Source organism: Pectinophora gossypiella, chromosome 18, assembly GCF_024362695.1.
Source record: "Pectinophora gossypiella chromosome 18, ilPecGoss1.1, whole genome shotgun sequence".
Lineage (NCBI taxonomy): Eukaryota > Metazoa > Arthropoda > Insecta > Lepidoptera > Gelechiidae > Pectinophora > Pectinophora gossypiella.
In genome coordinates this window covers 9307584-9333269 of record NC_065421.1, presented here as the reverse complement: position 1 = coordinate 9333269, position 25686 = coordinate 9307584, and the positions used below count along the sequence as shown (strand labels likewise).

At 36.7% G+C, this 25686-nt stretch overlaps 1 protein-coding gene across 3 annotated transcripts in view; it reads right to left on the bottom strand.

Annotated features, from left to right (window-relative positions):
• The window catches only part of LOC126375122 (hypoxia-inducible factor 1-alpha), a 118530-nt gene extending 98840 nt beyond the window's left edge, over positions 1 to 19690 (bottom strand). The window contains exon 1 of one of the 3 annotated variants that reach the window (XM_050021968.1): positions 19439 to 19690. In XM_050021968.1, coding sequence (XP_049877925.1) covers positions 19439 to 19485 — 47 coding nt within the window. In that variant the 5' untranslated portion in view covers positions 19486 to 19690. Of the gene's footprint in view, positions 1 to 1418; positions 1866 to 19438 lie in introns of those variants that run through there. The other 2 variants (XM_050021966.1, XM_050021967.1) reach the window with 2 other exon arrangements.
• Positions 19691 to 25686: the final 5996 nt, after the last annotated feature.

Here is a 25686-nt window from a genome sequence, read left to right as displayed (position 1 = left end):
CCGAGAAAATAAATGGAAATATGCCGCTTTGCTTGATATTATTCCATCATCTCCCTAGCATTATCCCGTTTTCACAAGGTCCGCTTACCTAACCTAAAGATTTGACAGGTTCGGTTTTTTACAGAAGCGACTGCCTGGCTGACCTTCCAACCCGCGAAGGGAAAACCAGCCCAATACAGGTTAGGTCACATACCTCTGAAAATGAATGATTTGCTTGATATTATTTACGAGTTTTTATTTCGAACAGTCCTTTGATTATTGATATACCTAATATTGAATTTCCCTCGCTTACTTATACTTATAGTGAAATTTTCTAGATTTTTAATCATGTCAAAATCAAGTACTTGTTTGGTAATTGGATACGTATAATGTTTGTTATTTGCAACGTTTAAAATTCTGTCACAATTATTTTCCTCAACTTAGCATTTAATATAACATTATAATTACTAAATTCCACGCATATGTTTTGCACTGCGTTAAAATTAACCGCATATTTAGTGAGCTAACGACAACAGCTTCAGGGATGTCAGGCTCTTGAATTTATGTGGACGATGAATCCTTTAACAAGCTTGAACCAAAACAACCGTATCATTACACGTTTATGTGTATTCACGTAGTTACATGGCGCGTTGTTGTGTGGGTCAATTTATACGAAGGTTATCGCGAGGAGCGTGCAATTGCTGTCCGTACTTAATTTTGCTTGACACTAATAAACCACACGATACTGATAATGTCTACGAAAACAGGATACTGTCTGGTATTAAGATTGTCTAAGACTCAGATGTTTCTAAAGCACTGAAGAATTGAGTGCCTGTTACAAGTTTTCCTGGTCTTTGTAACCAAGTCACAAGCCATCACGTGGTCTAATCACCTGATAAACGGCGTACTGGCATCCTTCCAGAAGACATTACTAATACAGTAAATATTACAAAAACGAAACAACCGGGTCACATTCTAACCGCATAGTACCTATACAGAAATAGAAAAACGCCTTATTCAGCTTATGCATAAGACAGTAAATAGTATAGCTATTAATGGATTCTATACGGGCGATAAGATACCAACAAGGCTATTGTGTTTGGACATATTGGGAGGTATGAAATGACAATTTTAAGTTTTGAGTCAACACACTAGTAAATGGCGACCACGTTGTTGTAAACGTGAAGGCCATTTACGAAAATAAATTCAAATTAGCAACTGCAAAAACATCTAGAATTCGTAGATACGCATCGTCAACAGGCGAATAATAAGACAGTGAATCTTTCTGACAACAACACGCGAAAATAGATGAACTCTCTGACAAGAAGTAAACAACACTAAGCGAGTCTCAAGTGTCTAATAATACATGGTGGACCACTTGTATTGGAAGAGCGGAACGTCTAGGATTATATAAGAGGAGTATCAAATCAGGAACTTACATAAAGTCCTCTAAGTCAACAACGTTCGTGTATTGACAAGGTTGACCGTCGACGTTGAAACACATGCTGTTGTAGTTCCATTGTGGAGTCTGGTGGCACGGCAGGTTTGGGAAAATCGGCTGCGGTTGCTGCTGCGGCTGTATCGGGATGTAGGGACGATACTGCTGGGGGTATTGCGGATACTGAGGTTCGGGATGTTGAGGTTCATAGTAACTTCTGTAGCACTGCACTGAGGGGTCAAAGGTAACACCGGGAGCGTTCACTGTGTTCATGGGCACATGCCATTGGTTGGCCATGGGGCACGGCACCCAACCGGCGCTATCCTCGTAGGGCCCGACCACCGGGCATTGCTGAGGCCTCTCTCCATACACAAACATGCTGGAGCACTTGCACTTACAACGACACACCAGTCCATCAGGGTATGTTATCCGCGAACGACTGATAGCAGCCAAGATGTGCTTATCTCTCCCGACTTGGTAGCGAAAAGTTGATAGCTTATTATGAGATAACGAGACTAAATGAACTGAATTGATAAAATATTATCGACTTGGCAAACTGGACGGTATTATAATGTACTTCAATGTCATGTTCTGTTGCCCTTTTTGCTATAATGGCTGAAATTGGAATAGGAGTCTATCATGTGCGTAGTCATAAGGTCGGGTTTTGAGTTTCATAGTCAATGTCATCCATACCTTAATTGTGTAAAAGGTACACAAGTCATGTAAATTATTTTCATGTGTGCCCTAGCAAAGTCACTTAAAACTTAACAGGTTAGAATAGGTTAGGTTACATGCCGACGATCTTCTACAATGTCAATATTTTTTTAATTAATTCTGTAACTAGTTCTTTATTCATAATTGGGACTTGTCCATTTATTTCACATGATTTATACTATGTAAAAGTAATTTATAGTCATTTATATAGCATAAATAGCCTATAAGTATACGTCCCACTGCTGGGCACAGGCCTCCCCTCAATCTACCGGAGGGGGTATGGAGCATACGCGTATTATAAAAAAGTCATTTATAATATAATGTAGAACAATATTAAAAGCATATCTCTGGGTGTAATACCATAAACGTTTCTTGACATTGCGCGCTTACTTTCAAATGCGCAAATGTCAAATTACAATATATTGCTTTTAAGGCAATTTTAACTTTTTAACCCGCCTGCTTGTTGTTTCGCGCTTGTATAAACCTCATAAGGTTAGCCTCTTGGCGTGTCTTAGAACTTATATTGAACAATATATTTTAATTTAAATATATATGTATGTATTCGTAATATGGAACAAATGCAATCCATGATAATAAAGCAATTCATACTTCTCCACTAACTGTCTACTTGTTATATAATCCATCACACACAAGTTCATTTAAAAACGAAGCAAAGATGCCACATTGTATTTCATATACTTACTTATTGTCTATTGTTTGGATAAACAAAACAAGTGTTCGTTCCACAAAATGTATTTAAATATATGCGTTGACCATTTCTCAATAACGAAAGGGTTTGTTAAAACAAATTCTAGAATGTTCCTTATTACTGTACTATACTTGAGCGGAATCGGAGCGACGCTTGTCATCGTCTGAGTTTCAAAGCTGTCATAGCAACGTCTGGCATGATTATCGTATCGTCTGTTGCAGATTTGCAGATCTAGTGAACGCAGTTATTTAAGATTCATAATAACATAACATAGCAACGACTATATCCCCGAAGGGGTAGGCACAAATTTATAGGATTACAAACTACTCCAGACCAGCCATGTCTAAGTCCCATGTTAATTGCACACAGGATCAAAGGCGTATACAAACAAATTGATCACGCACAAAAGAGACAAATGGTCTAGCTTATTTATAATACATATCTCATCCTGCTGGAAACCTGGAAAGAGACAATCTCAAACCTGCATGTACATAAAATTAAGATAACAGTACTACTATTGTTATCAAGAAATCCTGACGCTCCATACACTTCGATTCTGCTGAAGCAGACGCGCAGCTTACCTACATTAGTATCATTCCTTATTCTATTCCTACATGTACACTGGTGCTAATTCCCGCAGACGCCATCTAATTTTATTTTAAGTTATACCTGTCATTTTCGTATCCCTTGAAAAAGAAAGGGACGGGTAATCGACAGGCATAAAATGTATAGAATGCACATCAATTTTAAGCAGAAACCTAAAACAACCGTCTAAAAATTTTACATCGGCCAATAACCCGACAGAATTAAATAGAAAATACGTCAAACGGATTGCATACCTGCGAGATGCCTGTTTTATTCGCATGGGTTATTCATTCGTTTTAAAATTAACTTGTTGACTATCATCCGTCCCTTTCCTTTTCGGCGGATAAGAAAATGACGGGTATAACTTAAAATAAAATTAGGAGGTGTCTGCAGGAATCGGGGCCATAGTTTAAGTACAACTATAATACAAGTGGGACATACAAGTTAGTCCGTAAAGTAATTATTTTTAATGAAGCATTAATTGCGTTAGGTTTCATGTTGCTAAGTGGCATTGCGTACATAAGTATAAATGCTGAGAGGGGCAAAAACGAGTGCAGGGAACGGATGTTGCAATGGTTTAATTAGTCAGGGTACTGACCCTATAAGGACGGTAAATGATACACGCTGTTTCATTCGTAAACGTAATTAGTAAACTTATAGAGATGCCAGCTATCAATAAAAGCATTTGGTGAAGTCGGTCATTGATCTCACAATCACTAACATAATTAATAACATTTATGTTATGCTCTAACCTCACGACTTTATCCCATTTGGAGTAGTCAGAGGTACATCGATCGCAATACGAACTAAGTACCAGGAACTCGACGAAGTTTCAGTTATTTTTTTTTACTTCTTGAATGTAGATTTGCCGCAGATGGCATTAACTACTTGGCCGGACAAATGGGGAGCGCTAAGGGCTCTCACCCGGTACACAATTTAAGACAACAGCTCGGAGGGTGCCTAGTTAGGCGCGAACCTCGGCTCAGGGCGTCGTCTGAGAGGAAGAATATTTGAAAGAATTAATCGACCCTAGTGGGGAGCTTTCTGTTAGACCAACGAAGAATCAATACTAAAATTAATTGGTAAGTGGTTTTTGAATTTACGAATGGAACGAATCCCAGACAATGTCGTTTTTTAAACTGACAGACACATCATTCGTTAAAGTATTTCAATATCGTGTAAATATCGTGACATAAACTATAGTTAGCCACGTCGTTTTATCATGAAATATGCTTCACATTTTTATAACACGTACGGATGTATGGAACATGATTTTATTTTAGCTGCAAGGAATATATAGTGACAGTATTGCAGCTGTACTTTTAAACCTTACTAAAATAAAATATACTTTTCAGAGAAACGTTTCCTAGATGTTGACAAATTCCAGTTTTATCGCCTATTATGTCATCCATCATGATAAAGACAATTTATTTTCTTCTTCTATCGTTTGATCGAAGTATCGATCGTCTACCCTGGCCTATGGTGTCAGGAATAATATTGAGGCGCTAAAAGCCCAGGGGTCTTGCAATGGCTCATGTAACGACTACAGTACGAAGCCGTGACCAACTGCTTAACGGGTCTTCGTTCTTTCGGTCAATCAAGTGATCAGCATACGCCTAGCTTAAATGTAGGTAGGTACACATATGGTGGTTCTACTTTAAACTTTGAAATGATGAATAATTTATAGTACCAACCTACTACACTGTTTGTGTATACCGTTAAGAATTCAGCTATCGTTATCATTATGTAGAGTAACCTAAATTGAGCTCACACTATCTACGCAACGCTGAGCCCTTCACAAAGTTACTACATTTAGTTAGAAATGTACAAAGTACGAATGATGACGATTCTTAATAATACGTGTTCTGTGTTGTCACGTTTAGAAAGACAATAACAAAACGTCATTTTTTTAATGAATGAGTTACTATGCTGGACTGGGAGCAAATTAAAGAAAATAGAACACGTTCAGCTGGCGTATTTAAACATGCGTATTTAAGTAGAATATTTAGATACTTCCAAGAAAGTGACGAACTGGAGTAGAATTGCGCGTAAACCCTACTCCATTACGTCCTAGACAATAACGACTTGGAATAGAATTTCTATGTTAATATGCGTTCAGCTACTTGTCTTCTTGGGCATGTAAAATGTAAAATCCGACAGAAGGATTGTTAATGCTATGGGCAATAGGCTGATCCCTTGTCATCTCAAGGTTCTCTCTATTACAATATGTTTTACTTAATAACAGATGCGAATTTATCTATGATATAAAATCAATAAATCAACACCAAAATAACCAATTTTTGTAAGCATAAACTGACGCCTATTTCCACCGGGATGAGCAGAGACTATGGAACACCATTTGCTTCGATCCTGACATACTTCTCTTGCTTCCTCCACATTCATCAATCGTTTTATACACGCACGCCGGTTCAGAGTAGATCGTACTGATTTTTTTCTAAAGACATCTCCAATTTGGTCAATGTACGTCCTTCTAGGTCATCCTCTGCCAGCCCTACCACCAATCTGCGCTTTTTATACTGCTTTCGTAATCCTATTATGTTCATCCGCTCTATGTGTCCAAACCAACTTAACATCTCAATCTTTTCTTCTCAGTCTTTCAGACCTTTTTTTTTGACGTGATTTATTATTATTATTATTTAATTTGGTAAATAAATAATTTTTTACTTTTTTTACTTTACACATGTTTATTTAGTGTATGAATATATTTGGTTGGATTGAGTAATTATTACATTAGCTATTTAGTAAACAATGCTTTCTCGGTGACGTCAAGCGTGCCAACGTAACAAAAACGGCAAGCCAGAACCTTTTTCGGTCTATTTTATGTGAGTGTCACACTGTACATCCTAGCCCTAGCTTTGTAGGGACAACAAAGTCATCATCTCCCTAGCATTATCCCGTTTTCCACAGGGTCCGCTTACGTAACCTGAAGATTTGACAAGTCCGGTTTTTTACAGAAGCGACTGCCTGTCTGATCTTCCAACCCGCGGAGGGGAAACCAGCCCAATACAGGTTAGGTCACATACCTCCGAAAATGCATTTCTCGGGAATGTGGATTTTCTCGCGATGTTTTCCTTCACCGCTGTGCACGTGATAATCATTTATGATCCAAACATTAATTCGATAATCATAGGCCTTTGCTGGATTCGAACCTGCGCCCTCAAACTGACAACAAGCGTTCTACCGACTGGGCTACCAGGGCTGGGTACGAAAAACGTAAGCGTCTATTTTAGAATATTCCATCACAAGAGATTTTATTAAAATAATTCGACTAGGTATTTTGGGCTGACTATAACTTATTACATGTCATATATTCTACAATACATGACATGAAATAACAAGATGATACGACGAGGATGATAGTACCAACGTACTAATGGACTAATCAATATATGAATGCTCCAAATTGCAGGTACTTATAATTATTTGTACGTACTTAATTTAAACACAATATCAGATTACACCAGAAATTAATATTATAAGCGTCATCGTGTACTAATCCATTGCAGTTGTAAGTTAGTGATAAATAATTCGCTTTATTATTATATTTCAATTAAAATTTTAAAAGAAATACTAGACAACCACCCGGCCTTCTTTCAAACATCTTTTTTTAGGCTTAACATGTGTCCTGCCTGTGATACCAAACGAGGAGCGCCAGGTCGAACGCCTGTACCGGACTTGCACCAAGTCATTAATTTATCTTAAGTGCAGTTTTCACAAACACAATTGCCTCCACCATTATAGACGGCGATACGGCTGACACCTATCACGTTGGTCTAACAGAAAGCCCGGTGAGGTGGGGGTACTTAGTTCACCTTACGGTGGGTTATATTGTAGTCGTGATGTTATTTTTAAACTGTTTAAACCAGCCATAACATCGTTTATCGTATCTATCTTAGTACTTCAACAACAGTACTTAAATGCATGTCATTTATTTGTGGTTCCGCGCACCCCGACAGATTGCAAGTGTGAGATATGTCTGTGTCTGTCTGACACGAAAACTTGTAAATCAAAAGTTGTTTTAGGAAAAATCCGAGCGCTCCGATAGGCTATCTATCTCAATACGTCACTCATCCACAGAACTCTGAACAGATAGCAATACATAACACAACACAACTGCTATTTTATTTTCACCTTACCCTGAAGATAAGGTAATCAATGTCAATCAAGTCAAGCGAAAAGTGCAGTATTTTGCAGCGGAACTTAGGACATTTTTTGTTTATACCTAACCTTCGCGGTCTAGGGTTGGGTTTTGCGGCCGAGGGAAAACGCTGGATGCGGGCAGCAGAGGATCGGTCATTGTGGCGAGCATTGAGCACACCACAGACACTTCATACAAACAATCTCGCTTTACACAGACACTACACATTGACATTATCAACACGCGCATCTTTGTGTGTGACGTCTGAGGGCTACCAATCACAATACCTAACTTAACCGTCATTATCAATACTCACTTAGGTAGGTAGTACCACTTACGAAAGATGCTTTTATAATAATCAGTTTATATTTATTTACCACACAAATAACAAACAAGAAATTTCATTGAGGTTGACAATATACATAAAAAGTCTTTACACTTGATTTTAAAAAATGACTGCACTACACATAGCTCAACCCCTGGTGGGAAGCGGAGAGTTGCGGTTCTATACGTAGTGTCATTCCTTATTCTGTCTTGAAGGAGGCCTATGTCCAGTAGTGAACGATTTCTGGCTGACAATGATAATGATGACCTAACCTTAGAAGCAAAAAAATTCAAGCTAAATTAAAGGCTATCTAGTGCATCACCTGCCTATTGTCATCGCTGACCAGCCAACTGTCCATTGAATCGATACTATGGACAGCCACCATAAGAATGAGAAAAGTTTAAAACGAAATGTTTTATTGCGACCATGTGTACAAAATGTGGTGTGTAGAGTAAGTATTATAATAGGTATCAACATGAACCCGGTAAGTTCACTGCTACTGGTAGAAGGGACAACATAGTGAATTAGACTGTCGTTATGCTCAATTCTATCTAGTTGGTGGCGTAGCTACTATTAATAATCCCACTATAGCAGGACTATCGACAGACAGACAGACTATATATAGACAGATAGATATACGATAGTAGTTTATCGATCGGAATCAAGGCTCTATTACACTACACGATTTCCCGTTAGTTTTAAGTAGGTAGTGCGAAATCGGGTCCCTGCTTCCTCTTCTTATTGTACTTCCTTATCTCGAAAAAAATAAGCGTCTAAAGCTAAGAAAATTTAAATATTCTGTTTTTGTAGAGTCAATTTCTAAGCCAATTTTTATTTAGTTTAGATTATTGGGCACGGCTGGAAACCAGCATTGTTAGGTTCCGCTAATTACACACAACAACAATTTAGCTGACCTGATGTCCAATTTACCCGACTGCGGCGAAACAAAAAGGAAGGTTATGTGTTTGATCGCTATTATTATATGTGTGGATGCACGTCTGTTCCAACCTAACTTCTAAACCACCTGTTAGAATTTAACAAATGAGGTGTCACTAGAAGCGTCTTGATTGTCCGGTGTTCATAGAAATATAGTAATTTAAGTAGTTATTTTATTGTTACATACTATTTAGAGCGTGATTTTCCGTAGTCTGGTTTTAGTTTTTATACTTTTTTTTATATAAGTTTTAAATTAATTATTTCTACTAAATATGTCTAAAATTAGCTTTGTTTCTTTCCTTGCAAACGAACATTCGCATACATTGCAAGACTACAATTCAATGAACGGGAAAGATTTACTCGCTGATCTAATTAAGAAACTAAAATAGAAATGGATCGCAAAATAGAAAATATATATGCGCTTCTTTCTCACTCACCTAGCGATGCAAACCGTTTTTATAGTTAACTTGTAGGCATTATAACGTAAAAACAACCAGCTACAAATTACATTTGCGTACTGACTGCAATACTGCATCAAATTAGCTTACTAAAGAATGATAATGACTATTTGCCTTGATGGTTCGTTGCAGACCAACTAAAGATCGGTACTAACATAATACCCCTTGGTTATGCGAATAATTGTCTTAATAATTGTATCATTTCAAGTTGCTTGGCATAAAAATAACGACCTCCGTGGTCCAGTGGTTGAGCGCTGGGCTCACGATCCGGAGGTCCTGGGTGAGGACATATCACAAAAATTACTTTGTGGTCCCCAGTTTGGTTAGGACATTACAGACTGATCACCTGATTGTCCGAAAGTAAGATGAACCGTGCTTCGGAAGGCACGTTAAGCCGTTGGTCCCGGTTACTACTTACTGTATGTACGTTATTATGATAATAACCGCGTAAACTTAAAACAATGTATGTACGTAGTCGTTACATGAGTCATGTCAGGGGCCTTTGGCGGCTCAATAGTAACCCTGACACCGGGGTTGATGAGGTTGGTACTCCACCTCACAACCCACACAATAGAAGAAGAAGGTATTAAAAATGCGTCAATGTAGTTGGGTGCATCCGGTTCCATTTAGCCTTTTTTAAATCGTCGTGCAAAACACCATAAAGCTGTGAGTTCACTGGAGCTCAATGGGAGCAGAATGTGGCAGAATTCGTTGTTTTGTATGGATTCTTATCGTTATCGTCCTGCGTAATCTGATAGAGTAATTATAGCCGTTTATAATAAAACACTTTTAATCACTTAGTACTCTGTACATTTAATTGTATATTTGACTTAGTAACACCACACTGCTTCACAGCGGGTTGGCGGAGTTCTTTTTAGTTGTTACGGTTGCCGCGGAAGAATGCGAAAGCGTCCCCGTGGCTTCGCATAACGGCGGTGATACGGACACCGAGGGGTTTTAGTCTTTGTGAGCCCGACATAACCCTCTCGATGCCCCCGCGGTGGGAGGATATGCATTTAGGCATTTCTCCTCGAAAAAAAAAGGTGTTTTATACGTGAGCATCAGAATGACTGCCCAAAATGACAGATCAGTTTTAAAATATTACTAACATCCAATACCTTTTAGCTACTATTTAATACCTTTGTATAGATATTTTCTACCTAATTAATAAATAAGAAAATTAATTTAAAAAATGGCCAGTCATTCTGATGTCTGAATGACCACCCACATTTAGAATCTCCACAAAAAGGCTTCGAAATGTAATTTCGCCTATACACAAATTTAGTAGGTACCTATTCAGTACCTACCTAAACAAATATTTTTTTTTTAGATTTTTAAAACAAATAAAAAAATATGAGCAAAAAAAGTTTTAACGAAAATGTTAATTGTTTATTGTTTACAACTCAATTATGCACATAATACACATTATAAAAAAGGAACAAATGCAATTAAAGAAAAATATGTTCCTTTTTTATAATTTGTTAATTAGGTAGAAAATATCTATACAAAGGTATTAAATAGTAGCTAAAAGGTATTGGATGTTAGTAATATTATAAAACTGATCTGTCGCATTGGGCAGTCATTCTGATGCTCACGTTTTATACGGCTAATTGCCGGGACTAGCGGCTTAACATGCTGATATATTGCCTCATGCTCAAGATATAGTTCAAGAGGCGAAAGATCGAACTTTGGACGGATTTAAAGGTCGGGGCCTTGGATGAGTTAATTTCTAAGATCGCAATGATTATAACATTTTATATGCTTCATGGATATTTACAAATCAGCGAAGCACGGACTCTTTTTGGTCAATCAGGTGATTCAAGCCTGCAATGTCCAGACAAAGGACAGTCTCACAAAGTGATTTCGACAATGTCCAGCGTAGTGCAGACCCCTCCGGATGATTGAGGGGAAGCCTGTGTCCAGCAGTGGGACATTTACGGCTGTTTAATGTAACTTAATACTACGCCCCGCTCCTCCTGTGGTTTTATTGGGGACAAGGCGAGCAGCTCCAGGCGAAACAAGTACCTAACCACAGCATTTCTCTTATCTCAGCAATCAAAGCAGTAAAGCCAGTTATCATTATGATGTTCAAATGCTTCTGAATAATATTACCTACTGAATTGCCTTTTAGATATTTTAAGAAAATCGAACTCTACAGTAGGTAAAACTAACTGGAAACTGTAACTGTAACGGCCTCTATGGTCCAGTGGTTGAGCGTTGGACTCACGACCCGGATGCCCCGGGTTCGAATCCCGGTGGGGATATATCACAAAAATCACTTTGTCAATCCCTAGTTTGGTTAGGACATTACAGGCTGATCACCTGAATGTCCGAAAGTAAGATGATCCGTGTTTCAGGAGGCACGTTAAGCCAATTAGGGCCGCCCTAGGCCCAACACCATGTAGTATTCCTTTGATTTAGGAAGATTATTGCTATACTGTTTGCCATATTGTTTCAGTTATTTGTTTTGTCACGATTGCCAACCCTAATATCTCATCATCCTGGGCCTACTTTACAAAACTACTTTAAAACAGTCATTTATCTAAAACCGCAGACAAAAGGGAACAAAAAAATCGTACAAAAAAAATGGTTAACGCAAATAAACCAGGTGCCTGTTTAATAAAACTTACAATTGCAAATTACAACGACAATTTGGTGTTCATTACTTAGCTAATATGAAACTGCAAAATATTCGTGATCACACACTCCGCAATGTACCTACATCAAATTGTCATTGTAATTTACAATTGTAAGTTTTATTAATCAGGCCCCAGATGAGATAAAGAACTTTGGAGCAAATGTTTTATATCATGATATAAAATACAAAATAAACTTGATACAACAGCCTAATACGACACTGTAGGTGCGGTGTCAATATTTATTGACGTCAATTCCTTGCTCCTGGCAATTTTGTTATTGTACCTATCTAATTTATCGTTAAAAGGCAAATATTTTACTGACTCACTCATGACACGTGTAATCGTGTATGCTTGGGTTTTGACTGATTGCTAAACTCTATTTGAGCGGAATCGTAACGGACGGACCATGTGAAACGGAACGTCAGAATTTATGAATTGCTACGAGTTAACACTAGGGAATGCAGACCATGTGAAACGGAACGTCAGAATTTATGAATTGGTAACAGTTGACACTATGCAACCCCGATCTCACGAGACGAGATTGGGCGAATTTACGTTTTGTTTTGATTATGCAGATTCCAAAGAAAACTTAATTATTTAGTTAGTAATATTGAAGAATAAAGGTTTTTGTTTTCTTTCAAAAAAATATTTTGTTGTAATTAACCTCACTAGCTGTTTTCATCGTTTTCAGCCATCCTAACTTTATATTTTTTTATTAACTAGACGGGGAATCCCGCGGGATCTCGAATTTGCGATCTCGAGTCGGGATTGTATTCCCTAGTTGACACCGCTCTACTGGACGTAGTATTTCAGACTCGTTTTTGAAACTTCTAGAAAACGGTGGCATTATTCTGTAAATATGATTTGAACTAAAGCAACAGTTCCCTACCAATAGGATCACCCAGGACACTCCGTACAAATATTTCACTCTTACCGTTTGCTGCCTAACGCGTAGTACGAGCGAGACAGACAGTCCGCGCGGAGAGCTTTCAGAGTTGTTTCTAAAACTTCGACAAAACACGGACCACGTATTCAGAGGGGAGAAATCGGTGTCATCCTTCTGAAAATATGTTTTGAACTAAAGCAGCAGTTCCCAAACTATAGACACACCTAGGACACTCCATACAAAAATCTCATTCTTACCGTGTGCTGCCTAACGCGTACTCGTAAGTACGAGCGAGACAGAGTCCGCGCTATCCCCGTTACTCCTCAGCGGCATACGGCCATTTAAAAATAAAGTAAGACCCAGACGGGGTGAGGATACGAATCGGTGCGGGGCGGGGGGAGTTACCGTTCTATACGTAGTATTCTTTAATCTATGGTGATGACTACGGATTTGTACCATGCGCGACTCTACGACTTTTGTAAAGCGTAAAAGAACTATACCCACACAAAGTAGTATTATTATGAATGTAAAGCAGTTAAACCATAACTGGTTTACTTAGCTTTAGTTATCTACATTTTGTTTGTAGACTGATATGTTCGTAGGTAGAGTAGGTATTAAAATACTTGTAAAACTTATCTTATTTTAATTATTTGGTTAATTAACAAATTGCGCACAAAAAATTTAAACAATTAAATACAATGTTTTAGTAAGTCAGTTTCTTTTTTATTAAATAAAAACTATTTTGTTAAATTAATTCTATGTTGTAAATATTGTTATCTGATTATTATAGTGCCCCCTCCGATTGATTTATTTTTAAACTAGTGATGAACTTTCAGTGTAGTATGGAATCTTCTTCTATAATGTAGGTTGTGAGGTGAATTACCAACCTCATCGACCCTGGTGTCAGGGTTATTATTGAGCCGCCAAAGGCCCCTGACATGGCTCATGTAACGACTACTTACTTACATCAGTGAGTAGTAACCGGGACCAACGTCTTAACGTGCCTTCCGACGCACGGATCTTACTTTTTGGACAATCAGGTGATCAGCCTGTATTGTCATAACCAAACTAGGGATCACAAAGTGATTTATGTGAAATGTCCCCACTGGGATGGAATGTACCACGAGGTTAGCAAATATTTTATGCATGCATGCTTTAAGCATGTTTACAAGCTAAATTTATTTTCTCTGGAAAAATTCGTTCCACTTTCCACAATTTGGCTGAGAAACAGTAAATTTCGTAACAAAACGATCGTAAAAGATTGTTTACAAAAAAGTCTAATAAAACGTCTCGTCCATCCTGAAATAATCAGGTTGAGATTTTGGGTTACGTCTCTTAATTATTTTCCTCTCTTGAGAAAAGACGCTTCTGAAACTAACTAACTACATACTAAGAATTTTCATTGGTAACGTAAGGTAATTCCCGCATATTATAGACATTACGGTATTGCAAGAATATAACTTTGTATGCGTTCATATCAATAGTTTTATTTTAAAAAGTTCCTCTATAAGGTCCTAAGACCGAATGTCGTTTTAAAATCTAAACCCCCTTGTTTACCTATTGTGTCGGGAAATCTCGACCTTAGGAGGATAATATTGTATGTATATTTAAACACAGCTAAAAGCGTAAAAGTAGGGGAAGAAGTGCTAGAAAGAGTAAGGGAAAAGAGACAAATATTGAGAGTTATTGAGGACAGAAGAGGCAAAATGATTAGTCACTTAATAAGACATGACAAAGGGTATAGCGAGGTAAGGAAGACGAAATGGCCCCCACGGCCCATGACGGAATTATCATTTGTACTGGTATTGGCACTCTAAAAGAATACGGAATGTAAGGTCGTTGACCCCTGACCTTGACCTGTCTTTGAGATATTCGAGAAAATTCGTACGCGCGCCTAGTATTTTCAATTTTTTTTTCCGAAAAACCATAAAAGCTAGAAGGATGGGACCAATTGCGTATAATTAGGGATACTTTGAAAAATATTCTGTATTTTTTTCAGAGTTCTGGTGCAATGACAACTGCGCAAAATAATTAAACAAAATATAAATATATTTTTTTTAGTACTGTTCTATTATGTCTACCGCGCCAAAAAAAATACATAATACTCTTTGATTTATATACTTACACCACACAAAAACTGATCAAAATCAAAGAGGCGCTTCTTGAGTAATTATGAATTTACTTAGTGTGCGTACGGCTGGTAGGAACTATTTAAAGAGGTCGTTTTTAGATTAATTATTATAATTACATGTTAAACAGAATTTTAATCATCATCATCACTATTTTCATTTATTACAACATTGATTGCATCATTTGAAAATATTTTCGACAGAATTTCAGCAGGACGTAAAATGCGAGATATCTATCTCGCATGAGCTAAATAATATAATTATTACACTTGCGACATATGAAAATCGACTTGCGGAAATCGTATTCTGGGCTAAATATGGCCTAAATGGGGCCAATTTATGGTACGAAAAATGATGCCACTATTATGAAGAAAGTGTTACAGGATGCTAAACTTAAAACTCTATTATGTCGAAATCGTGGCCCAGCAAAATCAACTATAAACCCGTTCGTAGTACAGATTGTAAACGGTTTGCATAAATGGGTTTTCTTTTGCCCAGAATACGATTTTCGCAAGTCGATTTTCATATGTCGCAAGTGTAATAATTATATTATTTAGCTCATGCGATATATTTATCTCGCATTTTACGTCCTGCTGAAATTCTGTCGAAAATATTTTCAAATGATGCAATCAATGTTGTAATAAATGAAAATAGTGATGATGACGATTAAAATTATGTTTAACATGTAATTATAATAATTAATCTAAAAACGACCTCTTTAATTAGTTCCTACCAGCCGTACGCACACTAAGTAAATTCATAAATACTCAAGAAGCGCCTCTTTGATTTTGATCAGTTTTTGTGTGGTGTAAGTATATAAATCAAAGAGTATTATGTATTTTTTTTGGCGCGGTAGACATAATAGAACAGTACTAAAAAAAATATATTTATATTTTGTTTAATTATTTTGCGCAGTTGTCATTTCACCAGAACTCTGAAAAAAATACAGAATATTTTTCAAAGTATCCCTAATTATACGCAATTGGTCCCATCCTTCTAGCTTTTATAGTTTTTCGGAAAAAAAAAATTGAAAAAACTAGGCGCGCGTACGAATTTTCTCGAATATCTCAAAGACAGGTCAAGGTCAGGGGTCAACGACCTTACATTCCGTATTCTTTTAGAGTGCCAATACCAGTACAAATGATAATTCCGTCATGGGCCGTGGGGGCCATTTCGTCTTCCTTACCTCGCTATACCCTTTATTTAAAACATCATAGAAGGGAAGATAGAAGGAAAAAGAGGAAATGGGAAACAAAGAGGAGCTAACATCGTGGCTTATAAAGACGTCAAAGAATAGGCCTTTGGTAGACAAGAATGGAGAATGCTACACCGACAAGAGCGTGGCTCTTAAATTAATCATGATGAACAGCTCTCCATTCAATAATGATATGTTATACTTCATTATTCTATCGAAATATTCGTCAAATGCTGTTTAATTCAGTGATTTAGTATGACATCATCCAATCTAAAATACAAAAGTTTGGAAAACCCCAATTCCATAAAATATAGTGGCGAATGTATTGATGGCATTATTCCTTTTAAAACCACAAGCTATATTTGAACAAACAAGATATTTGGCTCAACCTGTTTTTGTAATAAGGGAATTACCGTGAAAATGCACGATGTGAATAACGCATAAGTATCCATTTAACAGTGCTACCTTACTTAAAAATGTTACATAATTGAGCTATATGAGCCATGTCAGGGTTGGTGGGGTCGGTCATCGACCTTATACTACCCACACCATCACACACTCCATACGCCGCCTAACGCGTGAGCGAGACAGACACAATGCGCTTATCTCCTTACTCCTTAGCTGCTTACGGTTAGCGGCTTAGCGGCGTAACGTGTAGGTAATAGAAATATTACCACTTACTTCAAAACTGTTTGTCAAAAGTGGCAATTACATTATTTTCGATAGTTCTAAACTTAGTTATATGTACCTATGTGTAATTCCATACCATAACAATAATTGGGTAGCATACTAGGTTCAAGATAAATTATGAAATTCTGATTACCAATGAAAAACATTTTCTTTTTTCTATTTATGAGTTTTAATCAAGAAAAATGTAACATTAAGTCCGACATTTTATCACGTTTTTCTATGACGTCACAGTGTGCTTTTTGATACAAATTCCATAGTAGTGTCGTGTTTTGACGTTTAGTAACGTCTAGGGCCCTGTGCCGAGGTTTTTCTTGCAGCTTCTTTTCCCCGGCTATACAGGTTGTGAGAAGCTGCAGTAGTTTTAGGCGGATGAGACGTTCGTTATGTAAAATTGACGATTCAAAGTGTAACTATGTTACCTACTGAATAAAGATATTTTTGAATTTGAATTTGAATTTGAGTAAAAAGTAAATCATTTGACTAGTTGGAAATTAGCCTATTTGATTATAAGTCAACAACTGGGTCAAGCCTTTGTTTCACACGACAAGCGTGTTTCATGATTATACCTATTACTCTACGTTCCCATATTTGGTTATAGCATATTTAGTATACATGATTTATGATTTTTATTACAAATATATTTTTAATAACACAAAATAAAGTTTATCATAAGTGTAATGTCCTTGACATTAAACAAAAGACTTGTGAAATTTATGAGAGGTGTTGTACAAAGCAAAGAATGAACATACTACACATGTTCACTCAAAATAGATAGAAGTTTAAGGCCTCTGTGTTCTTCGTTCTTCTTATTAAATAACCATTTCCAAATAAATTGTTTGTCTTTGTGTATTATTATTAAGTCTGTTTGAGAGGGCTCAAACTAATGTAGCCCGAATGGCCACTGCGACCTAGCTAATCTATTCTGGCCAATTGTCTTTGTGTATCTCGTTCTCCTGTACCCGCGGCATGGCGCACGCGACGAGACAAAGCACTTGGACATCAATAGACTAACCATGTAAATGCAGAATATTTTGTCTATATACTAATAGACTTGGGATGAAAACCCATGCAAACAATTTCACTGGAAACATGTCTGTATGGCTGTGTTTGAATAATGAATGGAAAGTATAGTTAAGCAATGCTATATGATTGAATTACCCCATAATAACTGTTAGGCTTAGGGTATTATGTCCTCAGGAGTCTTCTATTATTATCTAAACATAAGTACCTATATGAATAAGGACATGATAAGATTGTAAAAAATAATGTTGATAAATTGAAAAATACACTATACAAAGTGATTCTGTCATAACATAAACATGCCAAAAATGCTGGTTTCGTTTTATCAATGTAATGCACAACATTGCAGAGATAGTGGGGTACAAACTACAATTAAAATATGAAATATTATGTGAGAAATGTGTAATATTAAAATTAAAATACTTACTTTGTAACAATAATTTAAACATGTTTGTTCAATATTAAAGTTGGGTTAAAAGTCAATAGCCAACCATGGTATTTAAAATAGGTTTAAAATATGTTAGTTTCATTTTATTTTTTAAGACTTTGGACAAGTGCAATCAAGCATTACACACTGCTTCATATTTTATCTAAATTACGTTTATCATAGAAAGCCTAGCTTGATATCTTGTGGCTATAACCTTCAAATTATAATTATAATTTCTTTTTCAGTAAATAAAAATTCCGTAAATGTTAGCAATATGACTTATTCTATGCATCATTATTAGTATATTCTATGGAAATTATGTAAAGAGTGAAAATTACAAAAATCACAAAAAATAATTTACATCTCCATAATGCTAACTAGCCTTCTAACACCGCCATCCAGTGGTTAGCAATAGGACACTCAAGATAATATTGTAATTACTAATGAAAATGCATATAACTGGGCTTCGAGTGGACAAGCAGGAAAGCGACTGCATTTCAGTGAGGTAGGTATCTAGGTCTAATATACCTATATGAAGGCTGTTTATGTCAGTTTCTAAGATATTTAAACTGGTAATAGGTATAGTAGGTATGGATAAAGTTCGTGGACATCCATAAACTCACAGCAACACAGTTTAAAACTGTCATGGACCTTGATCATTACTTGCATTATCATTGATGTTTTTAAAAAACATTTGTGTTTCAGCATCATTTGTTTATTACTTCCTTATTAATGTGATTAATTCTGTCAATTTGTCAGTTGTAACTTAAAACATAGAATTTGATTGGGGAGGGGAAAATTGCTTAGTGATAAACTCGCTTTGCTACAGTATATATTTTGGGAACTGAATAGAAAAGACACTCACAAAACGCTCTGTACAATTGCTTTGATATTCAAGTGATAGATTGGTTTTCAGGGAAATAATAGATGGGTTTTCAACTAACCCCTGCCTTTTGTTGTCTCGCTACCCCTTCCCTACTCCGAAATAACAACAAGCAAAGAGAAAGTTGACTGAATGTTGGACACTTGACAATGTGTAGTGTACAAGGAAAATATGATTGGAAGGTTAAGCGCATGGTAAATTATCACGACCCAGGACCAAATTCCGGTGTAGCACATAAAGGATCCGAATAAAATTGTACTACTCACCTCCTTTTTTGATTAGCTGGCTTTGAAGACATCTCGGATTTTATCATTTGACACAGTTGAAACTCACGATATGAACACTCTTAGAACACTGCCAAGGAGAGTAACATATCGCTTTTCACGATTTCTTTAAATTATTTGTTTATTCCACACACTATTTAGTTTCACTTACCACAATTTTGTGTCATTTTACCATTCACTACACAAAAATATTCACTTTGATAACGCAAACTTGCACAGTAGACATAACACGAGAAAACGTAGATTTTTTTTCTTTCAATTAGTTGCATTTCATTGACGTCTTTATTATTCTCTGTTGCATAAACACGCGTCACTTCACGAAAAAAAAAGTATGATTGGTGGTTTAAGTACCGTTAAATATTGTATCCAATCAAAATGCGCTATTTTCTGTAACAGAAAACTAACTGACAGGACAAAGCAGCAGTATTCGTTATCCTTACTAGATGACGCTACTATAATTAATAGTTTATACTATTACCGAAAGATGGCAGATAATAAGGTTATTTTTTACAACAAAATGTAATCTTTGTTTTATTTTATTTTTTCTCCAAGTCGTCCCTGCACTATTGTGTTAACACAATACTACATTAAATATGAAAAAATATGCATTTACGTATTTTTATTATACACAGATACTTATAAGTTTGTGGTAGTAATAGTACTGGCGCGCCATCTATCGAACGGTACAGTTATTATTACTTTTGAATTTCACCAATAGATGGCAGTGTTTGTAAGTTGGCTTTAATACATTCTAGATGGCTCTGCTCAATAATAAACAAAAAACAGCTGGTTTGACAAGGGTCTCAAGTTTTTTTTGATGATGCTATTCATCCAAGTACAAAAACATTTATAAATAAATAAATAAAAAAAATCGGCTTTACCACGTTCTTTTTACTCTCATTCATTTGTATTCTTAATGATCATTCTATGGGAGGATTATCTGAGCCCAAGCTGTGCGTGTATCGAGGTTCGTGAGATAGGGATCGCCACCATTTGTCCCTTATGACAGCCGGTGCATCAATAGTCATCGTATAATATTTCGAAATAGGCCATCGCTTCCGGCTCCAAAGCAATAACTAATAGTGCATTGCTTTCGAAATAATTCATACTTACCTATTAACTATTTACGACTAAGTATATCCCTATTGAGATAGTTAGAGGTACATACATTCATACATCCATCACAAGATGAACTAAGGACCCTCGGCTCACCGACCTTTCTGTTCGCCCAACGTGATAGATGGTGAGATTCTTCTAGTTGAGCCAAAGGTGTTAGTGAAAACTGCACTATCCCAATACACACACAGTCGTGAGCTAACTACTTACTCATAATCATAGCATCAAAGACCCGTGATAAATCGTGGCGTTCGTTCTTACGTCGTGCGCCCATACGATTAAAGACAGACCGGAGGGGGAGACCTAGCTCATCCGCTGGTGAGGAACGCCGCGCGGAAAGTTGCCGTTCTATCCGTAGTATTGTTCTTTATTCTATGGTAGTAGGTAAGTAGGTATTCCGTCTAAATTATCTATTTTCTTATCGTAAAAACCGATAGACATGTCATAAATTGTCAATGGGGTGATCACCTGCTGGCTGCCACCATACGGTACTATACTTACGTCATAATCCAACTTAGGCCTTCGTATCAAAAGCAGCTGCAGTCTTCTGATTCTTTGTGGTTCTTCCTACCCCATTAGGGATTGAAGGCGTGACCTTATGTTTGTACGTTTAGGATAAAGTGAAATGTTATAAAAACACTAACGGAACAATTCATTCCGACTTATGGCCGATCCCACAACTCGTGTAAGACATAAAGAACATACATGAACATAATAAGGGAACTAACTTCTCGGTAATTTACTTGAGCGCCTTCTCAAGTTCCGTCCGCCAGTCAAGAAATCATCAACAAACATTAACACAACTTTCACCTTAAAGGTAGGACCTCTAGGTACGTAAGTTCAATGTTTCAATCGCCCTCATAGACCCTCATAGCATAGAATAATGAATAATACCTACTATACAGGTACTCGTAGTACAAAATCTGTATCTTGTTGAACAAAAGTAGCTTCTATTAGAACGTCTACGTCTACATAACAAAACATTAGCTGCCGACTACATCCCAAGGGGGTAGTGTGAGGTACATCCATCGTTAGATGAACTAAGTATCCACACCTCACCGAGCTTTCTGTTAGGCCAACGTGATAAGTGGTGAGCCGTATCGCAGTCTACTTATAAGTACCTAATAGTCGAGTCAACTGTTATACGTCTACAATAATAATTTCTAATATTCTTTGAAACCATTTGTGCATAAAATAAGCATTTTAATTATGGAACTCATGACGATAGTTCAATTCACACCAGCAGTCTGCACGACAATCGCGCCACGCGCGACTTATATCGAGGGCTTCGATCAATAAACTCGATATAATTCGCGCGAACTCAATCAGCGGGAATTGGACTTGTTTATCTAAATAGATTACTTTATGCAGGTATTTTTTCAATTTTTTCCAATTCGTAAACTATAGTAACTAGGTAACTGCGTCATATAACTACATAAACCATCAATACCGAGTATTCTCCCTTGGTACCTGCCTACTATTAATTATCGTCGAAATATACCTTTTTGCAGTTACCGTACGCGTAAGGTCTAATGCATATCATTAATAATTTATTTGAAGGGCCTGTCACGATTGAATGAAAAATTTGGTATCTTCAACTTGTGAGGTGATCGACATTTCAAACTACGTAACCTAACAAAGGAATGATGCAACGTTAAGGTCATTTACATATTTATAAAGCCCACATGATTAAAATAATTTTTAAACTTTAAAGTTTGAACTTATCCGCTGGCTGTTTTAAACGTCAGACCTTTACACTAGTCAGTCAAACCGCATATTAAAAAGAATAAAATAATATTTCAACATCATTTTAAAATAATATAAAATAGCTTTTAGTACTTTTTTTCCGAGGCATGTGGCCAACACTTTGTCCGGCCAAGTAGTTAATGCCATCTGTGGCAAATAAGTCACGTCAAAAAAATTCTTGCATTGTGTGTACTTACCTACCTATAAAAAAATATATATTTAACGTTACAATTTAAATTGATCTAAATCTCATTTCTTTTATAAACACAATTATATTTTATCTAAGTAATTAAGTAAGCACTTAAATTGGTTTAAATGTTTGTTCGTTTACAGCTGGCTGAAAAAAACTTTTCATATAAATCGTTTATTTTAAAAAGATTTTCTGAGAAGTATTTGAAAATTTTTAATTTTACATTAGGTACATAGTGTCTTAGGTCAACAATAAATATTATAAAAATCTGATTACTAAATAAAAGACACATTTAAAACTGACGAAAAGCATGTTCTTTTTTTTCTACTTAACTTATTTATGAATTTTAATCAAGAAAACTTAATAATATAGCAAGTCCGACATTCTTTCACGCTTTTCTATTATGACGTTACAGGGTGCTTTTTCATACAAATTCCGTAGTGATTCCGTGTTTTGACGTTTAGTGAAAAGTAACTGATTTGACTAGTTGGTAACTAGCCTATTCTATGCTCATTATAGAGCCGTGTAACTACACGGCTTTATATATTTTTAATGATGGTATGTGTTTTTCAAAACCGATATAAAAATCACGGTTATGCTTTTATGCTCGCGTGAATAAAAACATAAAACGCGGTCATCTGCTGGTCTTCCGGAGCATATAAATCGTAAAAACCAACAGAGGGATTCTGTACAGATTAGTTATAGCACTGTCAACTTTTTTAGGTAAGTATTATAGGCGTTACTTTATATGGTAGTGCTTCTCTATTTTATTATGACATTAAAATGTTTCCGTGAAAAAAAAAAAAACAACAATAAACTAAAAAAATTCTGAATTCAAATTCTGATACGCGATAAATCTAATAATTTTTGAAAATTGTATGTAATTAGCATTCGTTTGTATTCAGAAATGTGATAATTGCTGACGGACACAAAATTGTAATCTCGTTCTTTTTTGAAGTCGGTTAATTAAGAAAATAGAAGTAATGTAAGTATGTAATCGTTACATGAGCCATGTCAAGGGCCTTTGGGGGCTCAATAATAACCAGGGTTGAACAGGTTGGTATTCCACCTCACAACCGACACGATAAGAAGAGTAGAAAAAAGATGATAATACTGTCATAGATATCGATTTTTTTCACGCTATTGTACTTACGCAAATATTTATGAAAGTTCTTGGACATCGCTTATTCAGTTCAAAATGTTAATGAACGCGCCTTAGCGGCGCCTTTAGCAATTAGTTAAAGCTTAGGGCAATACGTCATTAGACGGTTCTAGAAATCTACTGGCGACGGGCATGCAATTTACAGGAATTAAACTGCTGTTATTATAGTGTCATCTGTCATTAACCGCTTTGGAATTGACTTTATCATTGCTACAGATTAATATAATTTTACACGTTCACTATAAAATTACCTGCATCGCAAAGTAGGTAGGTAGGTAAAGTAGGTAGTACCGAACAAATTGATGAATCTGTTAGGTATGTCACCATTCTACCGAGTGAGAGCCGTCAGTGCTTCCCATTTGTCTGGTCAAGTAGTTATGCTATCTGAAGCAGGTCTATAGTAGGTAAGTGACGTAAAAGTTTGTCAAAATCACATAAGAATGTGGTTTTTCAAAAAAGCACTTATGTGGTGTTTACTATGAAGTCTTATGAACTTTATTTTTACGTGACTTACTGTAGAATTGCCGCAATGGCATTCACTACTTGACCGGACAAATGAGTAGCGCTGTCAGTAAATCTCGTCTCGGCCATATGAGGTTTAGGCGACGAAATGTTATAGATGTAAATTAAATATACATACATCTCATCCAGTAACAGGCCTACTTAAAACATTTTGTTTTTGAAGCCTACACCCGTGCCCTGTCATCATCCACTTTGAAGGTTCAACAAGGTAATTGGGGGAACCAGAGAAGTTTCCGGCTGAGGACGTTCGTTTTGATGTCCGCATTGGCTAATTACATGGGGCTGTAAGCCTGTCGAGACCTCATTAAGAAATGCATTACGTAATTTATATTCTTAATTTTAATCCTGTGAAAAAATAATATACCTTCTATATTACAAACATTGCGTAACTAGCCGTGGTAGCCCAGTTGGTAGAACGCTTGCCTATCACTTTGAGGTCGCAGGTTCGAATCCAGCACAATACCAATGATTGTTGAATTTGTTTTCGAATTCATGCTTGGATCACAAATGATTATCACGTGCTCAGCGGTGAAAGAAAACATAGTGAGGAAACCCACATTCCTGAGAAATGCGTTTTCGGAGGTGTGTGACCGAACCTGTATTGGGCTGGTTTTCCCTTCGCGGGTTGGAAGGTCAGAGAGGCAGTCGCTTATGTAAATGAAAACCGCATCAAAATCGGATCATTAGTTTAGAAGATTACTTTGCACAAACGCATACACAAACATCTCTCACCCTAAACGCATATACCTGTTCCGTTCCGTGGTGGGTAAAAACGGGACCTATCAAATCTTCAGGTTAGGTAAGCGGACCCTGTGAAAAACGGGTTAATAACTAGGGATATGACGACAAATATTGCAAAACTCCGGCATGTCATAGGAGCAAGCTATAAATCAAAATACAAGCATTAAGATCGCTAGGAGTGGGAATCTGCTGTTCGAACCCTTCTTTTTGACGTGACTTATTGTAGATTTGCCGCAGATGGCATTAACTACTTGGCCGGACAAATGGGGAGCGCTGAAGGCTCTCACCCGGCTGTTCGAGCCCTACATCCCAACAGGGGATAATAGGGTTAGAAGAAGATATTACAAAACCTCATAAACCATTATGATCCTTAGGGATCATGTAAGTCATACCACAGGCTAAATAATAGTTATCATACTTACTTAGATCATCATCAATTTAAGAGCCACGCTCTTGTCGGTGTAGCATTTTCCATTCCAGTCTATAAGGCCAATTCCTTGACTTCTCTATAAGACACGACGTTAACCTTTTCTTTAATCTGTTCCATGTAAGCTCTTCTTGGTCTTCCCCTACCTGTCTTTCCTTCTAGCTTTCCTTCTATGATGTTGAATTACTTAGATAGGTCACTATAAAACAGAATTAGAGAAAGAGTGACTTATATCGTAGTGCCACGGGTTCTAATCAACTGAATTCGACTTTATGAGTTCGAATTCTAATCTCTGCAGGTGGGGATATCTGGTTGATGGTTGCGAT